The following is a 19,673-nucleotide window of genomic DNA, read 5'->3' as shown; positions in this document are numbered from 1 at the left end:
CTGGGTCACTGTGAAGCCAGGGGGTAGAAGCAGGGCACACAGGCCACTCTGCCCATCCTTCATCCTGGCTTCAGGCTGCAGCAGGGAACCATGCACCCTGACCTGCTGAAAAGGTGTCCTTTTCAGCAAAACCCTGGGAGGTGAGTGTGGAGACTGGGAAAGCTGGCTCTGACTCCAAACACCAACTTGGCAGCTCTACACAGCCCAGAAAGAGCTGGGCCTGCCCGGCCTGTTACACTGCCTGGCCGCTCCAGAATGACCTGTCCAGCCTCCCCCTCTGCCTCCCTACACCTCCCCTCATCCTTTTCAACACCTCCCCTCCGCTGCCTTTGCTGAGTAGCCATGAGGGCAGACGGGAATGCAGTAGCTTGCAATACTTGAGGGCATTTTGGGTGCTGGGTGTTTTATGCACGCTTTTTCTATCCTGACCCTACAAAATTATTGGCATTATGCACTAATGCATGTGCATTAATGCCTTAGGAGATGAGGAAGCTGAGGTTCTGCAGAGTTGAGTCACTTTCAGAAGTTACAGATAGTAAGTGGTAGAGCAGAGATGTGAGTCCCACTGCACCAGGTGTCTCTGGAGCTAGCGTGCTTCTCCATCAAGAGAACAGACGGTAAGAGACAAGGGCGAGGTAGTTTGTAAATAGTCTGACCCACCTTCAGTGCTCAGGTCAACGCTCCCTCCTCCACGGAGGCATCCTTGATTTCCTTTCTTTCTCTGTAATCCCAGTTCCAGGAACGTGGATTTTCCACACAGTCTCTCTCTGTTATTTAACCTTACGTGTGTGTGTGTGTGTGTGTGTGTGTGTGTGTGTGTGTGTGTGAGAGAGAGAGAGTGAGACTTTTACCTCTTTCCCTAGAGCATGTGCCCCTGGGGCAGGGGGACACGTCCAGGCTCTGTCCTCAGCCACACACACAGTGCACCTCCCTGAAATGCACCTCCAGTATCCCCTTCAGCCCAGGGTCCAAGGGTCCTAACCACTTTGGACGGGCCTTTCCGAGGGCCCAACACAGCTGCCGACAGATGGACCCGGGGGAGGCCTTTCCTGCCTCTCTTCCCCACGGGCAAAGCCGGCACCTGTGGGCCAGTTACCTTGGACTGTCCGCAGGGCTTGAGGCAGGGGCTGTGGCAGAGGCGGTGGCAGCGTGGGCAGCGGCTGTGGCCGGGGGTGGAGAGGCTGTGCTGGGAGGGGCAGCAGCAGGCGACGGGGCAGAAGCGGGCAGCAGCGGGGTGGCGGCCTGGCTGGTGCACACTGGAGCATGCTCAATAGGGGTGCTGATGAGGCGACCAAGAAAGACAACAGGTCAAGGGCGCCACCCTGCAGGGGGGAGCGGTGGCCGCAGCAGAGGCAGGCTGGGCAGAAGTTACCAGCCTTACTGTGACCAGAGCTGGATCTTCCAGGAGGCCTGTTCCCAGGCTGAGGGAAAGAGCACCCCCACAACCCAGGGCTCCCAGAAGGAAGGGCTCAGACCTCAGGGCGGATCACAGGAACATCAAAAATATTCTCAAGCCAACTGAGATTCCCCTACATGATTCCCCTTTCTCAACATGCATTATAAAACCAGTGCGGTCCAAAAGGAATCTAAATCATCAACCAAGTTTTCTCCCCCATCCCGTTTTCCTCTTTCTTTCACTGTTCCCTGTTTAGTCAGAGATAAGCACTGCCTTTGAGAAGGGATTATACAAGGAAGAAAACAGAGGCAAGATATTTTGTTGTCAAGGGCTTAAGTTCTGAAGTTGTGAGAACTCGGGCTTTAGGCTGTGAAGGACTCGGAGCACTGATGGTACATTTGGAAGACGGGAAAAAGCTACCATGCCAGCAGACCAAGGTCATCTGAACAAGAAAGGGGGCAACGTGGAGTGAGGGACTCAATAACAGAGGCAGCTGTGCCTGTTTTCTGGGCAAATTCTGCCGAAGCAGCAGGACCACAGGTTCCCCTGTGCTCAGGCCCCTGGTGAAGGGGCGGGCAGGCCTGAGACAGCCCAAAGATCTGCAGGCCATCTTGTGGCCTGGGGGCTATGGACGGCTTCCTACAGCCCTGAGAGCGATGTGGACGTGGCGCTGAGTGCCTGCACATGTGGAAGGCCCTGTTATCGGGACCATGAGAGCTGACCGCTCTGCCAGTACAGACCACTGTGACCAGATGGGAGGGGGATGTCCCAGCAGATGCCAGCACGGGTAGATCATGATCAAGGACCAGGTGCCCAGGCTCCCCACCCCACCAGCCTTGGCATTCTGCAAGCGCCTCTTCCCCAAAACCACCCCAGACGAAAGAGGAGCATCAGAGCCTGGGTCAATGAGATTAGATTTCTGCCCCCTGTGAAATGAGGCAGAGAATAAAAACTGAATTTAGGAAAGCAAAGAAATGTACATTCTTTGCTTACTTGGGTTATTGGACTAAGAGCTATACTTTCTATGATGGCAACTTGTGGTCAAGTCGTGTCGGACTCTTCATGACCCCATGGACTGCAGCACGCCAGGCTTCCTTGTCCCTCACCATCTCCTTGAGTTTGTCCAAGTTCATGTCCATTGAATCAGTGACGCCATTCAACCGTTTCATCCTCTGTCACCCAGGATATTGCAAATCCTATAGGTGGGAATGATTTTCCTCATGTGATGACATTCAATTATTGACCTCCCACTATGTGCCAGGCCTGTCTTAAATCCTCACAAAAGCCCTCTGATGTGGGTGTTACAGATTCTTTTTAATAGGAGAAGAAATGGAGGCAGAGAATTCCATTGCTGGAGCTCCTAGAACTTGGTAGGTGATAGATTTGAAGCCTTACCCAGTACTTCAAGTGGCCCCCAGTCAAGTAGAATCTTTCCCAAGCAAAAGGCACTATTCTTGTTTGAAATAATTAGAATAATCCCCTTCCCTCTATAAGTGCTTATCATATGCCAGGCCTTGCACTAAACAGCTATATAAGCAGTACCCCATTACTCCACTTGATCCTTTCAACCTGGCTGGGCAATTGGTATCAAGATCCTCATTTCACAGATGGGGAACTTGAGGTCCAGAAAGACTGACTCTCCACTAAAACATCACTTTGTCACCAAGTGCCAGAGACGGATGTGATCCCTAACTACTATATCATTTCTCGGGCTTGAATATGTGGGCAAATTGGCCTGGAAATCTTGTTAAAAACGCAGCTTCTGGCTCAGAAAGTGGGTGGCGGGGCTGAGAGTCCAATTTCTAACAAGCTCCCGGGTGATGCTGATGCCGCTGGTCTGTGGACCACACTGCGAGTAACAAGGTGCTACACAGGTCCGTCCCAGACAGCAGTGCCAGGGGGCCACGGGCTGCTGCCCAAGGCATCACAACTTGCTCTCCTCTGTCCAGGGAGGCGTATGGTAGAGAAGGGCATGAAACAGCAGGAGAGGGTCAGGAAGAAGCAGCTGGAGAAGAGGTAAGGCTGCGAGTTGGTTGTCACGCGGGCGGGAGCATTGTTTTTCTCCGTCACCACCCAGGAAGCATCTGGAGGGGACAAGGGCCCTGGCCATGCCCTGCTCGGCCGTTTCCCAGCTTAGTGGTTCAGAGAGGCAGCCATGGGCACCCCAGCTCCCAGGCTCATGGTGGTGCCCAGTCCTGGCCCACCGTGAGGCCACTCAACACCCCCCTCAAGAAAGAACTTGGCTTCTGGAAGCCATGCCTATGAAGTGGCTGCCTCAGAGAAGCAGCTGCAGGCTCTGACATCCCCACTGAGCTGGCTGCCCAGACCTCCACGGCGTGGACACGTTTGGGAAGGCCTGTCTGCCAAAGGATGCCCCATTTCCTTTAGCTGTTTCTCCCTAACCCTGCCACATGGTTCCAGGGGACTTCTGGGAACTGCAGACAGCAGTAATAAAAATACCCTTCTCTTCAGGACAAATAGGAAACTGGCTTTACCTGTCTCCTGTATTCCAATCCCCTGTCAGACCAGCTTACCTGCTGCTCTCCCCAGGCATAGCTCCACATGAATCCTGGCTTCTTGGGGGGTGAAGTTGGAGTGGATATGGCCCTGGGAAATCTCATCTACCACAGGGCAGGACAAAGGGCACACTATGAGCCTGCTGCTCAGGGTTGTGACTGGGTAGCCGCCTATCTTGGGTTACTGGCTACAGACGCCAAGCAGCCAGGCCTAGGGAAGGTAGGAGCACCACTGACGAGCATCCAGAAGGATCTTGGGTTCTTGTCCAGATCAGTTCATGCCTGAAAGTCCCTGAGGAGGGGGTCTCAGAAATCAAGCACTGCAAAGAGCTTACTAGACCCTGGCTTCAGTCCGGAAGACAGTGCCTGTTGGATCACCCCAGCCTGGCCAAGGACTCTGGCCTGGTTCATAATTCACCTTAAACATCTAAGCAAAAACCAAGCCAACCCAACTACATCAACTGGCCGGGGGCTGCCTGGGAAGGGTGCCGCCAGAGGAGAAACACACCCTGGCTACAGTCCCCCTTTCAGTCCACCTCTTCCCTCCACCCAGCTGGCATCAGGGTGCAGGGTGCCAACCCTTCCCTGCTCTGTCTGTTGAAGTGGCCTTTGGTTGTTGCTCCTATTGGCAACGGTGGCGGTGCTGGGCCAGGAGGGCTCTGTGGTCACCGGGCTCAGGCTGGAACTATTGGCACTGCATGCTGTGGGCATGCCGTGACTGATGGTGCTGAGCGGTGTTTACCTTTCCTGGGGTGATGATGCTATTTGTATTAGCTAAAAGAATGGAATATGAACATCTGTGTTGCTTCAGTGATGATAGAATGCCAGTCACGTGGTTGGTCTTGAAGCTATTCATGCTGCCACCCGCCCAGTCAGCATTCCACCTTGCAGCCTGATGGCAGTTGCTCAGGGCGGCCCTGATCACGTCACTCTGCAGCAGTGTTGCCGCACTGCGTGACTCCAGGAGCCCTGTGACCTGTGGTCCATGCAGTGACAGCCCCCCAGAGCTGCTCAGCACACAGCAACCCCCTCAGGCTGTGGTGTGAATGATGCCCTGCAACCTTCCCTAGTTCCACACTGCTTTTGGAACAGAGTCAAAATCCAGAGCCTGGCATTCCAGCTCCGGACCACTGCTAACCATAACATCCTCTGCCTGTCTTCCATTCCAGTCAAAATAATTAACTCAGGGTTCTGGGACATTCCTTCTCATCAGCATCTCTGTTTTCTCTGCTTAGAATAACATATGCAGCCTTCCGTGACTGTGCATGCCCCACTCCTATCTGTTCCCGAAGATCAAACACACAGACCCCTTCTTCCAGGAAGCCTTCCTGGATACTCCAAATGGAAAAGCAATCCCTGTCTCTGGACCTCACACAATCAGCCTTTCATCACGGTGAGTCACAACCACATCAGCCATTTCTGATTCCTTGGGCACCCACAGTGGCCAGGAACCCAGTGCCTCGACTGATGCCCATGGACATGGAATGCTGAGTAAGGACACGCTCCTGTTTGCCTCAGAGTGCTTCACACAGACCCCTGGCCTGGGGCCACCCAAAGTGCTGCCTGCAGTGGCCTGGGGTCACTGGGGAGACACCAGGTGGGCTGGAAAGCAAATAGCCTTTCAGGACTTCAATTAGGTGGATCCAAGAGGGTTCCATCTGATAGGCTGGGGTGATAGGGACAGGGGACTGGGAGGCCACCAGCTCTGATGGATTAGCTCAGATCCTCTGCTGGTCTTAGGACACCCACTACCGCGGCCTCGCTCTGCCTGGCAGCCCTCAACCCCCAGCCTACCCCTGGTCTTGGAAGTCCTCAATAAAAGGTCAGCTGAATATGAGCATGCCCGAGGATGCCTAAATGCAGGCAAAAGTACACCTCTCCCCACTTCGCCTGTTGATCCCCTGGCCAGCCTGCCTTGCCTGGTCCCTGCCTTGACCCTGGGGTCAGACTGCTAGAGGCAGGATGAGATGGGAGGTCAAGTTGGAACAAGAGGGTGTGTGTGTGTGGGGAGGACACTTTGGGGAACATCTCAGGGTGGTAGGCAGGATAGAACACGCTCCCTGACCAGCCCTTCTAGATGGGACTGCCAGGGTCCCTGGAGGCAGAAAGCAAGCCTGTGCCCGGGCAGTGGGAGCGGGAGCAAGGCTCCAGCCCAGTCTAGTCCCGGGGGTGGCGGGGAGTCCTGAAGGATGGGCCTCAACACCTGTCATTATTTGTCAAGTGTTGATGACCTCATGTTCTCAGCTTGGGGTTCCCTCAGTCAGGGATGAGGCTAATGAGTAGGCAGGTGAGTAGGGAGGACATGGGCCTGCCAGACTGGCCCTTCCTACATGCTCAGGACTAGGACAGGCCATAGGTGTGTGGAAGCCAGGAATGAGAACCTTCCTTGCCCTCTTGCCACGTGAGCAAGCCTCCACCAGGCACACTTTCCAGATCCTCCCTCCTGAGCCATCGCCTGCTTATGAGGGAGCCCTGCAGTCTCCCTGTGAGCCACTCCTTAGTCCAGCTGTGTCCGCCTCAGCCACTTCTCTCCCTCCTGGCCAGGGCTGAGCATGTGCAGCGCCTTCCTGGAACCAGGGTTGTGGTGCGCTTTCCAATGGGGAAGGAGGGCTGGCTCGGCCTGCCGGCTGTGGCTGGTGTGGGAGGGGAGGCAGGGAGCATTCACACACGCTACCCGAAGGAGGCGAAGGCTGCCCTCTAGCCCACAGAACAGCTTCTCACCCACTGTCCTCTCTGCCTGCTCTCTGGAGCCCTGGGCAGGGCCATAGGGACAGGGAAACAGTGGTTTGCATTGGAAGGACTGATGCTAAAGCAACTCCAATACTTTGGCCACCTGATGTGAAGAGCTGACTCATTAGAAAAGACCCTGATGCTGGGAAAGATTGAAGGCAGGAGGAGAAGGGGACGACAGGACGAGATGGTTGTATGGCATCACTGACTCAATGGACGTGAGTTTGAGCTAACTCTGGGAGATGGTGAAGGACAGGGAACCCTGGCATGCTGCAGTCCACGGGGTTGCAAAGAGTCAGACACCACTGAGTGACTGAACAACAAATCCCAGCCCTAGTGGGCACTGCCCCTGCCCCTCTCCTACAGGCACCTGTCCGCTCCCCATCTCAGACCTGCCCCCTTGGGTGATTCGCACACAGGCACAGCAGGACTGGGGCAGGTTTGGTTCATTTCATATCCTCTTTATTTCGGAATAAGCATGCTTGTATGTACAGGAGAGAGAACTAGGGAGCCAGCACACACAGCACAGAGAGGGAAACACGTGCTCCAGTCTTGCCACGGCCAGGAGGGGCCTCTCCCTCATCTACCCTGGGGCCTCCTCTTCCTCTGCAGGGAGCCCTGTCCTGGGCTGCCTGGCTGCAGACGGCACGAGGGAGTAAGTGGGGCCGGGGAGCTGGCTTCTTCTCAGGACCCTGATCTATGGGCTGCTCGTTCCAGGATGGCACTAGGCCGGGCTGCTTCTCCCGGGAGCTGGGGCTGGTGGGGGAATGGGCCAGTGGCAGTCTGTTTCCCTTGGTTTGGGGATGTCCTATCAGCAAACCCCATCGCGTCCTCTCTGATCTACAGGAAGGCCCTGCGCAGGGGAGCAGAGGCTTGGGCCCTTTGGGGGTGGTGAGGGTTGCAGTGAAGGGCAGGGGTAGAGTGGGTGCAGTGCTGCGTGGGGCTGGGCCTGGGCCGTCAGCGCTGGGCTGGGCAGAGAGCACAGCTGCTGCGGGTGATTAGCGAAGGTGCCCCCCAGCACAGCTATACATTCTCAAGCATCACCATGGGGCTCACATGCCAGATCTGTGTGGGGGGGAAGGAGGGAGGAGTCAGGCCTGCAGGGAATGGGGGGTTCCAGACAGCCTCTTAGCTTTTAACATTAAGAATTTGGGCCGAAAGGCCATGGTGCCAGTTGCGTAATTTGGCAAAACGTGGGCTGTTACGTTCCGTTTCAAACCTTTCCCTGTGGCACAGAGAGAAACAGAGAGACAGAGACAGAGAGAGAGAAAGCAAGAAAGAAGGGGTTAGGGGACGTATCCGCCATCACCCTGGCTGACAGCTGGGGCAGAGGGCATGGGAGGGAGGGTTCAGCGTGGAGAGGCTTTGCCACCCATGGGGTAATTTCCAGGTGGTTAGGCCTGGTTTGGGGCAAGACCAGATTTATGAGGACCAGGATGGATGGACTACTGTCCCTGACTTGAGTGAGCCATGGAGAAGGGGCCTGGCTAGTGGACCTGAGGGCAGGCGGGGCGCCGGGGTGGTTGGGGGTCTCCAGGCTCTCCCTGGCCCATGTGATTAGGGCTGGGCAGGGCTGCTTTGGCTGTGGGCTCTCGGGACTGAGCACCATAGGCAGGCAAGCGTTGCATGGCCTCTGTCCCCTAGCTGGGCATCAAGAAAGAGGAACGCCTGTCCCCACGACGAGGCTGGGTGAGCAGACCTGCCAACTCCCTGTGCTGCCCCAGTCTCTGCCAACCGTTCTCTGTCCCCAGAGAGAAGCCTCCAAACACCACTGACTACCCCTCCCACTTAGGCCTGAGCACAGCCAGGCACACGCGTGCACACGTATACTCACAAGGCTGCTGGCACACATATACTGGGGGCCGAGACTTCCTGCCACTTCCTGCCAGAAAGGCCTCTGCTCAGCCCGCAGCCCTCTTAGCTGAGGACATAGGACAAAGCAGGCAAGGAAGAGCCAGAAACATAGATAACGGAGGGGAGACTGTGCCTGGGAAAGGCCAAAATCCTAGACTTCCAGACCAGAGGGACCACTAACATCTTCCAGAATAGAGGTGCAAGTTGGTGGCCCAGGGGCCTCATCTAGCCACAAACACAGCGTGTTCAACCTGGACAGTGTTGAAAATTCATTTAAAAAATGAACTGCTATATCCAGATCATAGAATGCTACTCGGCAATAAAAAGATATGAATGAACCACTGGTATACTCCACAACTTGGATGAGTTCCCAGAGAACTAGAAGGACTGAAAAAGCCCATTCCATAAGGCCTCGAGCTGTATGATTTCATTTACATAACGTCCTTGAAATGACAAAATTATACAAACAGAGAAAAGAACAGATTAGTCGTTGCCACAGGTTAAGGACAGGGTGTGCGCAACAGGGAGGTTGAGAGTGGTCTGAAAAAACAAGACAGGGGCATCTGAGGACGAGGGAAGTATTCTGCATTGGAGGGTATAGGTGTCAACACCCTGGGGGGGTACTAGATTGGCAAGATGCTGCCACTGTGGGTAAAGGCTACGTAGGCTCTCTTGGTATCATTTCTTATAACCACATGCCAATCTGCAATTGTATCAAAATAAATAGTTTAACAAATGAATTGTCAGCATATAAAAATCAGAAAGATTGGCTTTAAGTCTTTAAAAGTCAAAGGATGGGGTGATGCTGGACTTACATTTCTGCATGATAACAATCCTGTGTCCCCATATGTACACCTGGCCACCTCCCCACACCTGTATTACCTGGCAGACACCCCCTCGACACCTTAAGGCCTGCAAGTGGGTCCCTGTGTAAAGGTCCTGTTTGACAAGAGGGGTCCCCTGCTCACATCTTTGAAAACCCTTGGTCCAGACTTTTCTAATACCACAAAGGAGCCAAGGTGCAGACACATCACACGAATAGCCTATAGTCACACGGAAACTCAGAGGCAGGACCATGACCTAAGTGCCAGGCATCCCTTGCTATTGCCTCTCCGAGGGCGGGGAGAAGGGGGTGAAGATGGTACAAGCCCAGGCCCTGTAATGGGGCCCGCACAGCCCTGCCTGCTGACGGCGCCAGGGGCAGCAACTATCGACCAGCACTCAGAGCCCTCCCCGGGACACAGCTGCAGCCAATTTGTCCAGCCAGGCCCGAGCCGTTATCATCAGCGTTCAGTGACACAGTCAGGGACGGTCCTAGAGAGTTGGCAAGGCTTGTGAGTCTGCTCTGCTTGGAGCTGTTGGGAGATTCACAGCCAGCCAAGAGAGGAGCAAGAAGATGGAGGAGGAGAAGAAAGGGGAAGAGACTGCAGAGTGGGTGAGGGCAAAAGGGAAAGCGGTCCCGGGAAACCCATGAGGGCTGCTCAGGTGACACCCAGGGGAACTGTTCACTGAAATCAACTTTCTGCTTAACACAGGAAGACCACGAAGAGACGCAGAGTCCTCTACTGAGGTGAGCATTAGGTAAATACAGAGACTGAACTTGTAGACAGCTGCATAGACCCAGGGGCTGGCTCAGTGGGTGGGATCTGAGCTCTAATTGCGGCACTGCAGGATGGTTGTGTCCATGTGGTGGGATCCAGATGCCTGGCAGATTCAAGCCCTGCCTAGGAAGAAACCACACTTGCCTGCACTCCCACCCCCATCAACCTGCTGAGCCATCTAGGCGCTGGAATGCGTTCCTGAGGTCAGATGGAAGGTGTGGTGACCTTTCTGGGATTATAGGCTCTGCTACTTCAGATGAAGCCTGGGGGCCACAATACTACCTGTACCCACGTGGAAACTGGCAGGAGGCTGCTATTTAAGCCCACTTGACACTTTGCTAAGGCGATGGGTCTCTCCTGGGAGAGGAACCATGTCCACAGGTGACACTCAGACTGCTCTGTGGCTCGCCCTACTTCCCCTGTAAAGACAGAGTCCCTGGAGATTAGGCCCTGGAGCCTCGGAGGAAAGCTCAAGTTCAAGTTCAAAGTGTTAGTCAGTCATGTCTGACTTTTTGCGATCCCACAGACTGTAGTCAACCAGGCTCCTCTCTCCATGGCATTCGCCAGGCAAGGGAAGACCCGGGTTTGATTCCCTGGGTCAGGAAGATCCCCTGGGGAAGGGAATGGCTACCCACTCCAGTTTCTTGCCTGGAGAATTCCATGGACAGAGGAACCTGGCGGGCTACAGTCCATGCGGTCGCAAAGAGTCAGACATGACTGAGTGTGGGTTTCCATTTCTTCCTCCAGGGGATATTCCCAGCCCAGAGACTGAATCCAGGTCTCCCACATTACAGGCAGATTCTCTACTGTCTGACCCACCAGGGAAGCCCCACTTGCTACAAGATACCAAAGACATTGCTTCAGTGCCAGGAGCCAGGGCCGAAGAGGAGAGGAGGGGAGGGCGGGGTGGGGGGCGGGGGGCTCTGAGCTGCCCTGGGACATGGTGGGGGCTGTCCCAAAGGTGGAGAAGGGACAGGTGAGGGGCCAGTGTGCAGGTCCTCCGAGATGCAGATTATACCTGTCCAGGAGGCCACCCAGTGCCCTGCCTGGTCCAGAACAACTGGCGTCCCTGCCAGCTTTCCCAGCACACAGCAACAGAAAGGAAAAAGCATCCCAGCAGACATACAAGCCTAAATAGGCTGCCGCGGTGCCCAGGTTGCTGGGCCCCAGATTTAGCAAACTCAGGCCATGCTGGAATGAGCTCCCTGGAAGCAAGGTGCAATGGAGCCTTCCTGGGGAGTGCAGCCTTTGTGAGAGACTCCCAGATCCCCCACTGTGAGTCAGGCTCAACTGGGAGGGGAAGGACAGAGGCTGTGTCTACCCTCAGCCAACACGATGCATCAGCAAGGTCTGGGGGTACAGATTCCAACTTGGGAGGAGGGACGGATGCAGGTGGGGTTCAGTCCCCCAAGGGAGCAAGATCCCTGACCAGCTTGGACTCAGGGTAGGGGTAAGTGTGTTCCCTACTGCTCAGAGGGCCTCTCGGTTGAGCTTGGGGCCCCAGCTGGGACCAGTGGCCAAAGTCACTACTTTGGGCGTTAATCACAAACAGAATTGAACCACAGCACCTGTTGTACCCCCATCTCTCACTCCCCAGGCCAGAAGCTGCTTGGCATTCAGCAAAATAAAAAAGCCTACTTTCCTCCTTTGGCCATGGGGAGAAGGGGCATTTGGTGGGGTGGCTGTAAGGACAACCTTCCAGAAATTAAAGTCAGAAAAAGGGAGGACAGGAGGCTTAGGCTCCTCCAGTCCCCAGCAGAGGCTTCCTGGGGGCCTCAGAGCCTGCACTGCAGGGTCCAAGACTCAGAGGGAGGGGCTGACCGCAGTGCAGAGCTGTGCGTGTGTGTGTGGGGGGGGGGGTGCTGCTTTCTTAGGGTGGGTCAAGGTCCGTGACTGAGGGAGGAAGCAGGAATCTCTCTTCCAGATTTCCATACAAGGCTGAGGGAGAGACTCCAAGACCTGCAGCAGAGTTCTTAAGACACCCTGCCTTCTCAAGGGATCTGAATGGAGTTTGTGGGCAGTTAGACCCCAGGGTGGGGAAAGGGCCTGGTGGGGAAAGACAACTAGGCCGAACAGGCCCCAAGAGATGCTTTTGAAAGGAGGGGAGGGGAAGGCCCTCACCGGACCACCGTGAATACTGCCTTCTGTGTTCTCACTCAATGACTTCGCAGAGCCCACAAGTATTCCAGGGAGAACACGTGAGACAAAGGTTCTCTACCCTTACTAAATGTGCAGAACTCCACCTTCTAAATGGAGTCTGTTATTGAGATGCAAGCTGAGAGTGACTGGCCCAGAAACATAAAGTAACCAGAAGCACTGAGGAGGGGTGACGGGGGGCTGGAAAGGCAGGGCAGGCCCCTCCTGGCTTCTTGATGGAAGGGACCTGGAGATTTTTGAGCAATTTGCGGTGTGTGCTGTAAAGCCCCTCCATCAGATCTTCAGTAAAGACCACACTGCTCACTGGAGTATCTCTGAGTGGCACTCAGAAGAGGAGGTGGGATAAACACGGGAATGACGCAGGAGCAGAGCTGACAGCTTAGTTATGCCTCAGATAGCTCGATACTACCTTTTGTGCTAAGTCAAACACCATCTCATTTCAGGCTCTTTACAGACACACTGCAGGCACCGACAGGTTAAGAACCATCACTGGAACCGCATGCCATTGTTAGCAGGCCGGGGAGGACCACACTTTAGGCTCAGACGCCCCAGCCAGAGAGTGGAGCAACTTCAATTGGCAGAAACAGAGGTTCAAAAAGAAAATCCACATCAACTCGAGCTGACCCCAGAGTCCCACTCTCCACGTGGTCCCGTGGCCACTTCACGCTGGTTAGCAAAGATAGAAAGCTTGGCCCAGGGTGGAAAGGCACCTCTGAGCCCCAGCCCCTCACATGGAGGCCACCACGGGACGTGCCGGCCCAAGGCAGACTCTCCCAGGAAGGACATGCAGACAACACATTTGCTTCTGGAAGTGTAAGCACAGTCACACTGGGCCCCATGCCTGCCCATGGAAGGCCCGAGGGGGTTCCAGTGGGTTCCAGGGCAGTGTGCCCACCTCATGCCCAGGGCTTTGCTTCCTTGCAGCAGCTGTGGTGCTGTGAGCAGTCTGTGGGACTGATACCTCAACGTGGGTCTGGACAAGTGAGTCCAAAGGCCAGGTGCCCCAGCCCAGCATAGCCCTCCGCGTGCCAGCTAGCTTCCCAGTGCCTACCCTTCAGACTCACAGGGGACAGGCCCTGAGATGAGTGGGCAGGCCAGGCAGCCAGCCCAGTGCCTCATAGAAAGAGATGCCCTCATTCTCAACAGCCCAGCAAAGGCCAAAGCAGCCCTGCCCCTTGCCCAGGGAGAGAGCCGGGAGAGCCCAGCGTCCTTGCTCGTGCAGCCTGGGCCAGGGGGCCAGAGACTCAGCTCCAGGCACCCGCCTCACTGACCTGGGACACACATACCCCAAGCCAGCATCTGCCGGAGCCCCTCAGGGGCTGGGAGTTTTCAGATGCATTAACTTGAGGTGTTCCTTCTGTGAGTTGTGTGACCTGGGGGCTGCCCTGGGAGGGATGGGGTTAGGAGGGGCAAGGCCACAGAGCCTGAGTCCAGGCACTTACCTTGACCTTCGCAAAGCTTCTTCATCAGGGTCTTGCACTGTGGGTGGGAAGTTGCAGGTCAGGAGGAATCACATGGAACATCAGGAAAAAAAGCTACTGGAGCTTGTGGGCAGAGAACCCACCCACGACGGGACAGTTATCGCCTCCTACCTGCGACCTCTGGTAGGAAAAGGCTGCCTGCTGGGCAGAGGGCAAGGGGGAGAAGAGGGGCCTTCGAAGAAGTGGTGCAGCTGGGAGGGAGTGGCCAGAGGTGTGGCCTGTAAGGTCCTCTTTTTTAAAAAATATTTATTTTTTTACGTATTTGGCCGTGGCAGGTCTTAGTTACAGCACGTGAGATCTAGTGTCCTGACCAGGGATCAAACCTGGGTCCCCTGCATTGGCATAGTGGAGTCCCAGCTGCTGGACCACCAGGGAAGTTCTGCTAGGCCCTCTTAAACCAATCCAGGCACTGCTGGAGTCAGGGAGCCGAGCAGAAGGCTGATGTCAACGTGCCTGCCCCAGGGGCCCAGAAAGGGCACAAGAGGCCACTATCTATCAAGGCCAGCTCATCTTCCAGGACAGGGGCCTTGACTCCCTGGCTTCTGTGGGACAATGGCGTAGGGCCCAGGACCCTCGTGGCCCTTCAAAGTCACCCCTTCCTGCCCCACCCCCGACCACCCTCCCTTACTGTATTCTGTTCCAGTCATCTGGGCCAGGATGCGGAAGGAGCGAGACTGTAGGTTGGAGGAGCGGCGAGCCCACTCGTCAGCCTCATCTTCCGGCTTGTTCTGGTTCTTAATCACAGCCTGATACACAGGAGAGGCACTGTCCACGGTGAGGTCTTTGATAGGAAGGCTCCTGCAATGCAGAGAGAGGCCGTGGGCGAGGGCAGGGCTGGAGCCTGCTCCTGGCCCCTGCACCTTCCCCACGTCACATTCCCCTGGTACCCCCCCCACAACACCCCCCAAGCCTGTTGGCAGCCCCCCCTACTTGTCTGAGCCCACCGTTGCCTTTCCCCACTGCCATCTGAGAGCCTGCAACAAGGGCTTGGCCTGGATCCTCAGTGCTCAGGGAGGTCACAGTGAGTCAGCGAATTCCACTCATGGAGGGCCAGGAGGCTCAGAGCCTCCTGTCAACACCCCCCCCCTACCCCCCAGTCTATCTCCAGATACAGGTCTGAAGATACCCGCCCCCCTCAGGAGCTGGATCTCCTTGAAGGAAAGCAGAGGCAGAAGAGGGCTTCTGGAAGTAATTTTGACCTCGCTAAGCAGTTCCTGAGTTTGGGGCTGGTGAGGACAGGCTAGCTGGGGACTCAGAGGCTTCCTCAAGGTCAGTCCCCTGGCCTCCTCAAAGCTTGGGATCCAAACTGGGAGCCACCACTGTCGTGACTTCTCTGGAAGAGGACTATGGGCTCCTGCTCAGCAGAAATAAGCAAGCTCAGCGAGGATGTGGTTGGAAAAACAAGACAACTGGGCCCCAGAGGCCCAGCATCACCCAGGGATAGTGGGGTTTCTCGTCCAAGGGAGCTGGGAATGGAGCTGTGGGGAGGGTCACCAGTCCTTTGCCCCAGGGGAGCACAGCCTTTTGAGGGGGACCTGGTGACCTTCTCTGAGACTTCTATGGTCTGGCATACGGTAGGTGCTCAAAACTTAGTTGAATGAACAAATCCTTGATCAGAACCAGAAGGAACTCTAGAGCCCCTTAAGTACAAGGTCTATCAGCCCAGATCAGACTGCAGGGCAAGATACATTAAAAGTTTTGCAGATGACCACTCACCCAACCAGAGAGGGCGGGGGGCCAGGCTGCCCAGTCCACTCTCTCAGGAGTCAGGGTGGGTTCAGGAGAAGCTCAGAATAGCAACAGCCTGTTTCCCCAGCCTGTGGACCTGTAGCCCAGCTCTCTCCTCTTACTGATGCTGAAACTAGGTCCAGAGAGGCCCGCTGACTAGTTCCAGGTTATGTCACGTAGGGACCCCCGTGAAGTTAAAACCAAGGCTTCCCAGCCCCCAGCTCAGCCTTCTTTCCATCAGACTCTCTGCAGCAAGAGGCTCAGGAAGGCCACTTCTGCCCGCTGGAGATCTGCACACCCCAGGTGCTCACCACCTGGAGACATGGCCCAGCCCAGACACTCCCTCTGTCTAGGCGCACACTGCCTGCTGCCATGGCTGCCTTGCCCCCAACCCCCGAGTGCTGGCTAGCTGCAAAGACGACTCCCCCAGTGCTTCCGTCGTCTACCCTCTCTGCAAGGAGCTGGACAGAAGAAACGGCCTAGTCTCCCGGGATTGGTCCCCTGTGTCAGCTCAGAGTGGGCTGCATGAGCAGAGGAGGAGAAAGAGGACAGCAGGTAATTGACCAAGGAGGGGTGGAGCCACCCTTCTTTCCTGAAGGCTTTGCCCTGGCCCAGAGAGCTACAGGTCCTGGCAGTCTGTGTTTGGGATCAGACAGGGAAAGCAGCAGATCCCTAGGGGGTCCCAGGCAGGGAGGAGACTGGGAGCAGAGGAGAGGCTGGGATCTCACTGGGGAGGTCATCTCTAGCACAGGGAGGAGTCTCAAGGGGACCGGAATCAGCTGGAAGGCTTTTGCTGCTATTTCCCTGGAATGTTCCCTTGAGGGAACATATTTCCCTGTTCCTTCCATAGCTCCAAGGGCTCAAGCATGAGAGCCCCAGAAGTGAGTCCCTTAGGAGGCCCGCTGTCGGCTTCCCTTCCAAGACTCGTGGTGCTGCCGCAACAGACACTGGGAACCAGACGAAGGAAGTGCTGTGCCTTTTGAGAGGCTGGGGCCCAGACATGATATATGCAGAGAGGGGACAGAACAGGCCCTGCAGTTCTAGGACCCCGGGTCGGAGGCCACTCTCTGGAGCCACTCCCAGCATGAATTTCTTAGCACCCAAAACCCTCCACAGTCACTACATCAAGGTCACCTGTGGGCATTCACTCCACTGTACACTGCCCCCAAGTCTGACTCAGGTTTCACCTCCTATGGGTGGTCCTGGCAGGGGCTGGCTCCTTCAGATCCATCTTTCATGAGGATTCTGGGGAGTGGCCTCCAAGAGGCCCCCTCATCACCCTCTCCCTGAGTAATGGCCCAGTGTGGATTCTGACGTTCCGGTCTATACCGTCCCAGTGCAGACCAGAAAGCCTGGGGGGAGCCCCCACAAAGCACAGCAAGAAGAACATGAGCCCCAGCCAAGGAGGTGTCATTGCTCTGATGTTACTTGGGGAAAACCCCCAAAGACAAGTACTTGCCTGTACAGGCCGCAGGGCATGTCATTTACCTGTGAGGTGGGTGTGAGGAAGAATGTGGACAGAGCCACGGTCCTCAGGCACATCCCACCAAACCCATACACCATCCCGCAACCAGACAGACGGACGACGGAACAAATACTGTGGGGTCTACTTACGCCAGTGGTGATGCCCTGCCAAGCAGAGGAAAGCCCAGCAGTGAGTGCGTGTCCATCATGGGAGGGCGGGGGGCGGCGCATACACAAGGGAGCAGGGTTAGGGTCAGAAATGAGTTATGGGAGCGGGTGGATAGAGGAGGAAGAGAGAGAGACAAAAAGAAAACTGTCAGTGAGGAAGGAATCATGGAAATTAACAGCAGAAATGGAACACCTTATGGCAGACAGGGGCACCACGGCAGCATCAACCCAGCAGGGCTGAGTTAGAAGGAAAAGGGAGCGTGTCGCTTCCCAGGTTCGCAAGGGAAAGGAAAAGGATGGGAGGGAAGGTGGTAGGAAGGAGAAGCCTAGATTAGATCAATGGTGCATCATGTTAAAAAAAATTACATCACGGCCATCCTAGAGGTAAAACCAAATGAGAGCAGTCTTTTCCCAAGGTGCAGAAAACATAAAATCAGTGAGCAGCAGTTCTTTGCTCATCTTCCACTGTGCTTCCCTTTGGCGAATATCACCATATTAAGATCACACTGAGGACGCACACGGCAAGCAAAATTAACAGGAAATCCCTGTTCACTCTTTGGCTTAATCAGTCAGACTTGTTTTCCGGGGCACCCATGAGCTAATGGTTGCATTTTTAAACTTCCATGATCATATTTTCTGCTTTGAAAGATGGGGTTAGATAAGTCAGCACTACCCAGAGAGTTCCACAAAGAACTAAAGCCCTGAGCCCGTGGGGTTTGAGACTCACTGCTCCAGGGAAGGCAATGGCAACCCACTCCAGTACTCGAGCCTGGAAAATCCCATGGACGGAGGAGCCTGGTGGGCTGCCGTCTACGGAGTCGCACAGAGTCAGACACGACTGAAGCGACTTAGCAGCAGCAGCAGCAGCAGCAGCTCCAGGGAAAGCAACCTCCGCCCCCTGGTGGCCCAAAGGAAGTACTGCGTGCCTGAGAGAGCCAGGCTCCCTCACATCAGGAGAGCCAGGAAGACCGCACCATTTTCCATCCATTGGCTTCTGGAGGCTGCACCTTAAACCTGCACACACGTCATGGCCACGAGGACTGGGCTCTGCACAGGCCAAACACTACTGGAGTTATCCGGGACTTCATAATGCCTCTATCCCTCTTACAACATCTGGTTTTCCTAGCTTTGGAAAAAAAAGTGCAATCATTTTAAGATTTCTTGCCTTGAGCTGCTGCAGATCTTGACTCAGGGATAACATGTTACCCAAAGAGATAATCAGTTTTGAAAGTCAACACTAATGGTGTTCCCAAGTAGGATAGAGTATGGGTTCTGCGTGTGTATGTGTAAGGAAGAAGGAAATAACAGAGAGAGAAAAAGAGAGAGACAGAGAGAGAGTCAGAGAGAGGCAAACACAGAAAGAAATGCAGAGAAGAAAGAGACTGAGATAAAAGAGACAGATTCAGGAAGACGGAGTGAGGTCCCCACTAAACTTTGCACTATTACCAGTTTCATCCACAAATGATTTTTAGCCAACTCTTTCCCTACTCAGCCCTTCAAGTTCCTCAACCACTGCTAACAAGCAAATTCAGGAACCAAGGATGTCCTAAGTCCCACCAACCTGAGCCTGGGCTTCCCTGGGGCAAACAGGAGGAGGCAGGTGCTGGGTGCTCCCCAGGCTCTGTGGCAGGGCTGACTGCCAGCAACACAGTGGGTGACTGGTCTGCAGGCCCCTTCCCAAACAAGAAACCCAGTCATGTATTTGAGAAGAAAGCGGCGACTTCCCCTCAAAGAACGGCTTAGCTGTGCGAACCAGGGGTATCCAGAATGTGACCCCCGGTTAACAAGATTCCAGAAGTCTCCTTCTAAACCAGCCCCCTCCGGGAGCCTGGGAAAATGCAGAGGCTGTGTGAAGCACTTGGAGGAACCACCGCGTGCTGCGTTTCTCTACCCTTCTCCTAAAGTTGACCGTGAAACTGACTCTGAAGAGAGAACACCGCGTTCTGTCTGAAAGGCCCGGTCAAGGATGGCTCTCTTCCAAGGGCTGTGCCCTGGGAAGCTCAAGGCGGCAGAGGAAGACTGGTCCCGATGGCGCCCAGCGGCCGGGTGCCCTCCGCGGTGATGGAGCGGTGGAGTCGGCGAGCGCCCGAGGAGGAGGGGAGGCGCTTACCCGCTGAAGTCACTGCCCTGGGCCTGCGCCTGCCCGGCGATGGCGTCCATGATGGCGTCCTGGGAATACATGCTGATGGGCGTGTTGTACTGCGCGTGGATGATGGTGGCCTTGCCGCCCAGCCCCTTCACCTCGATGGGCTTGTGGGTCGACAGGGCCGAGTCCTTCAGGGCGCTGGGGTTGAAGCGTTCCTGGTAGTCGGCGCTGGGGGAGTATAGGGGGAGGGGAGCGAGGGAGAGAGGTGCAGGGAGAGAAGGGCGACAGGTGGTGTTACCCCGGTGAAGGTGAAGGCTGGTGGTGGAGGATGTGGAGAGAGATCTCCCTAAGCCTGCCTAGGCAAGTTCCTCAGATCCACTCGCACTGGCTGGGTCTGGTCAGGAAGATCCTCACCCTCCCCAGAGCCCTTTGCAGAAGGTGTTTCTTGCCCGTCTGCACTTTCCCAGATCACTGGAGGCCCCCACTAAGGCT

General features: G+C 55.5%; 1 protein-coding gene across 9 annotated transcripts in view; it reads right to left on the bottom strand.

Moving 5' to 3' along the window:
• The window catches only part of LDB3 (LIM domain binding 3), a 60,170-nt gene that overhangs the window by 22,565 nt on the left and 17,932 nt on the right, over positions 1–19,673 (bottom strand). For 2 of the 9 annotated variants that reach the window (XM_069572339.1, XM_069572336.1), the window contains exons 6-10: positions 19,206–19,409; positions 17,078–17,092; positions 14,364–14,533; positions 13,697–13,733; positions 1,097–1,279 (exon numbers count right to left, since the gene is read on the bottom strand). In XM_069572339.1, the coding sequence (XP_069428440.1) occupies positions 1,097–1,279; positions 13,697–13,733; positions 14,364–14,533; positions 17,078–17,092; positions 19,206–19,409 (609 nt within the window). Of the gene's footprint in view, positions 1–1,096; positions 1,280–7,082; positions 7,868–13,696; positions 13,734–14,363; positions 14,534–17,077; positions 17,093–19,205; positions 19,410–19,673 lie in introns of those variants that run through there. The other 7 variants (XM_069572340.1, XM_069572338.1, XM_069572345.1 and 4 more) reach the window with 4 other exon arrangements.

The sequence above is a fragment of the Ovis canadensis genome, chromosome 25 (genome assembly GCF_042477335.2).
Source record: "Ovis canadensis isolate MfBH-ARS-UI-01 breed Bighorn chromosome 25, ARS-UI_OviCan_v2, whole genome shotgun sequence".
Lineage (NCBI taxonomy): Eukaryota > Metazoa > Chordata > Mammalia > Artiodactyla > Bovidae > Ovis > Ovis canadensis.
This window is presented reverse-complemented; position numbering and strand designations above follow the sequence as displayed.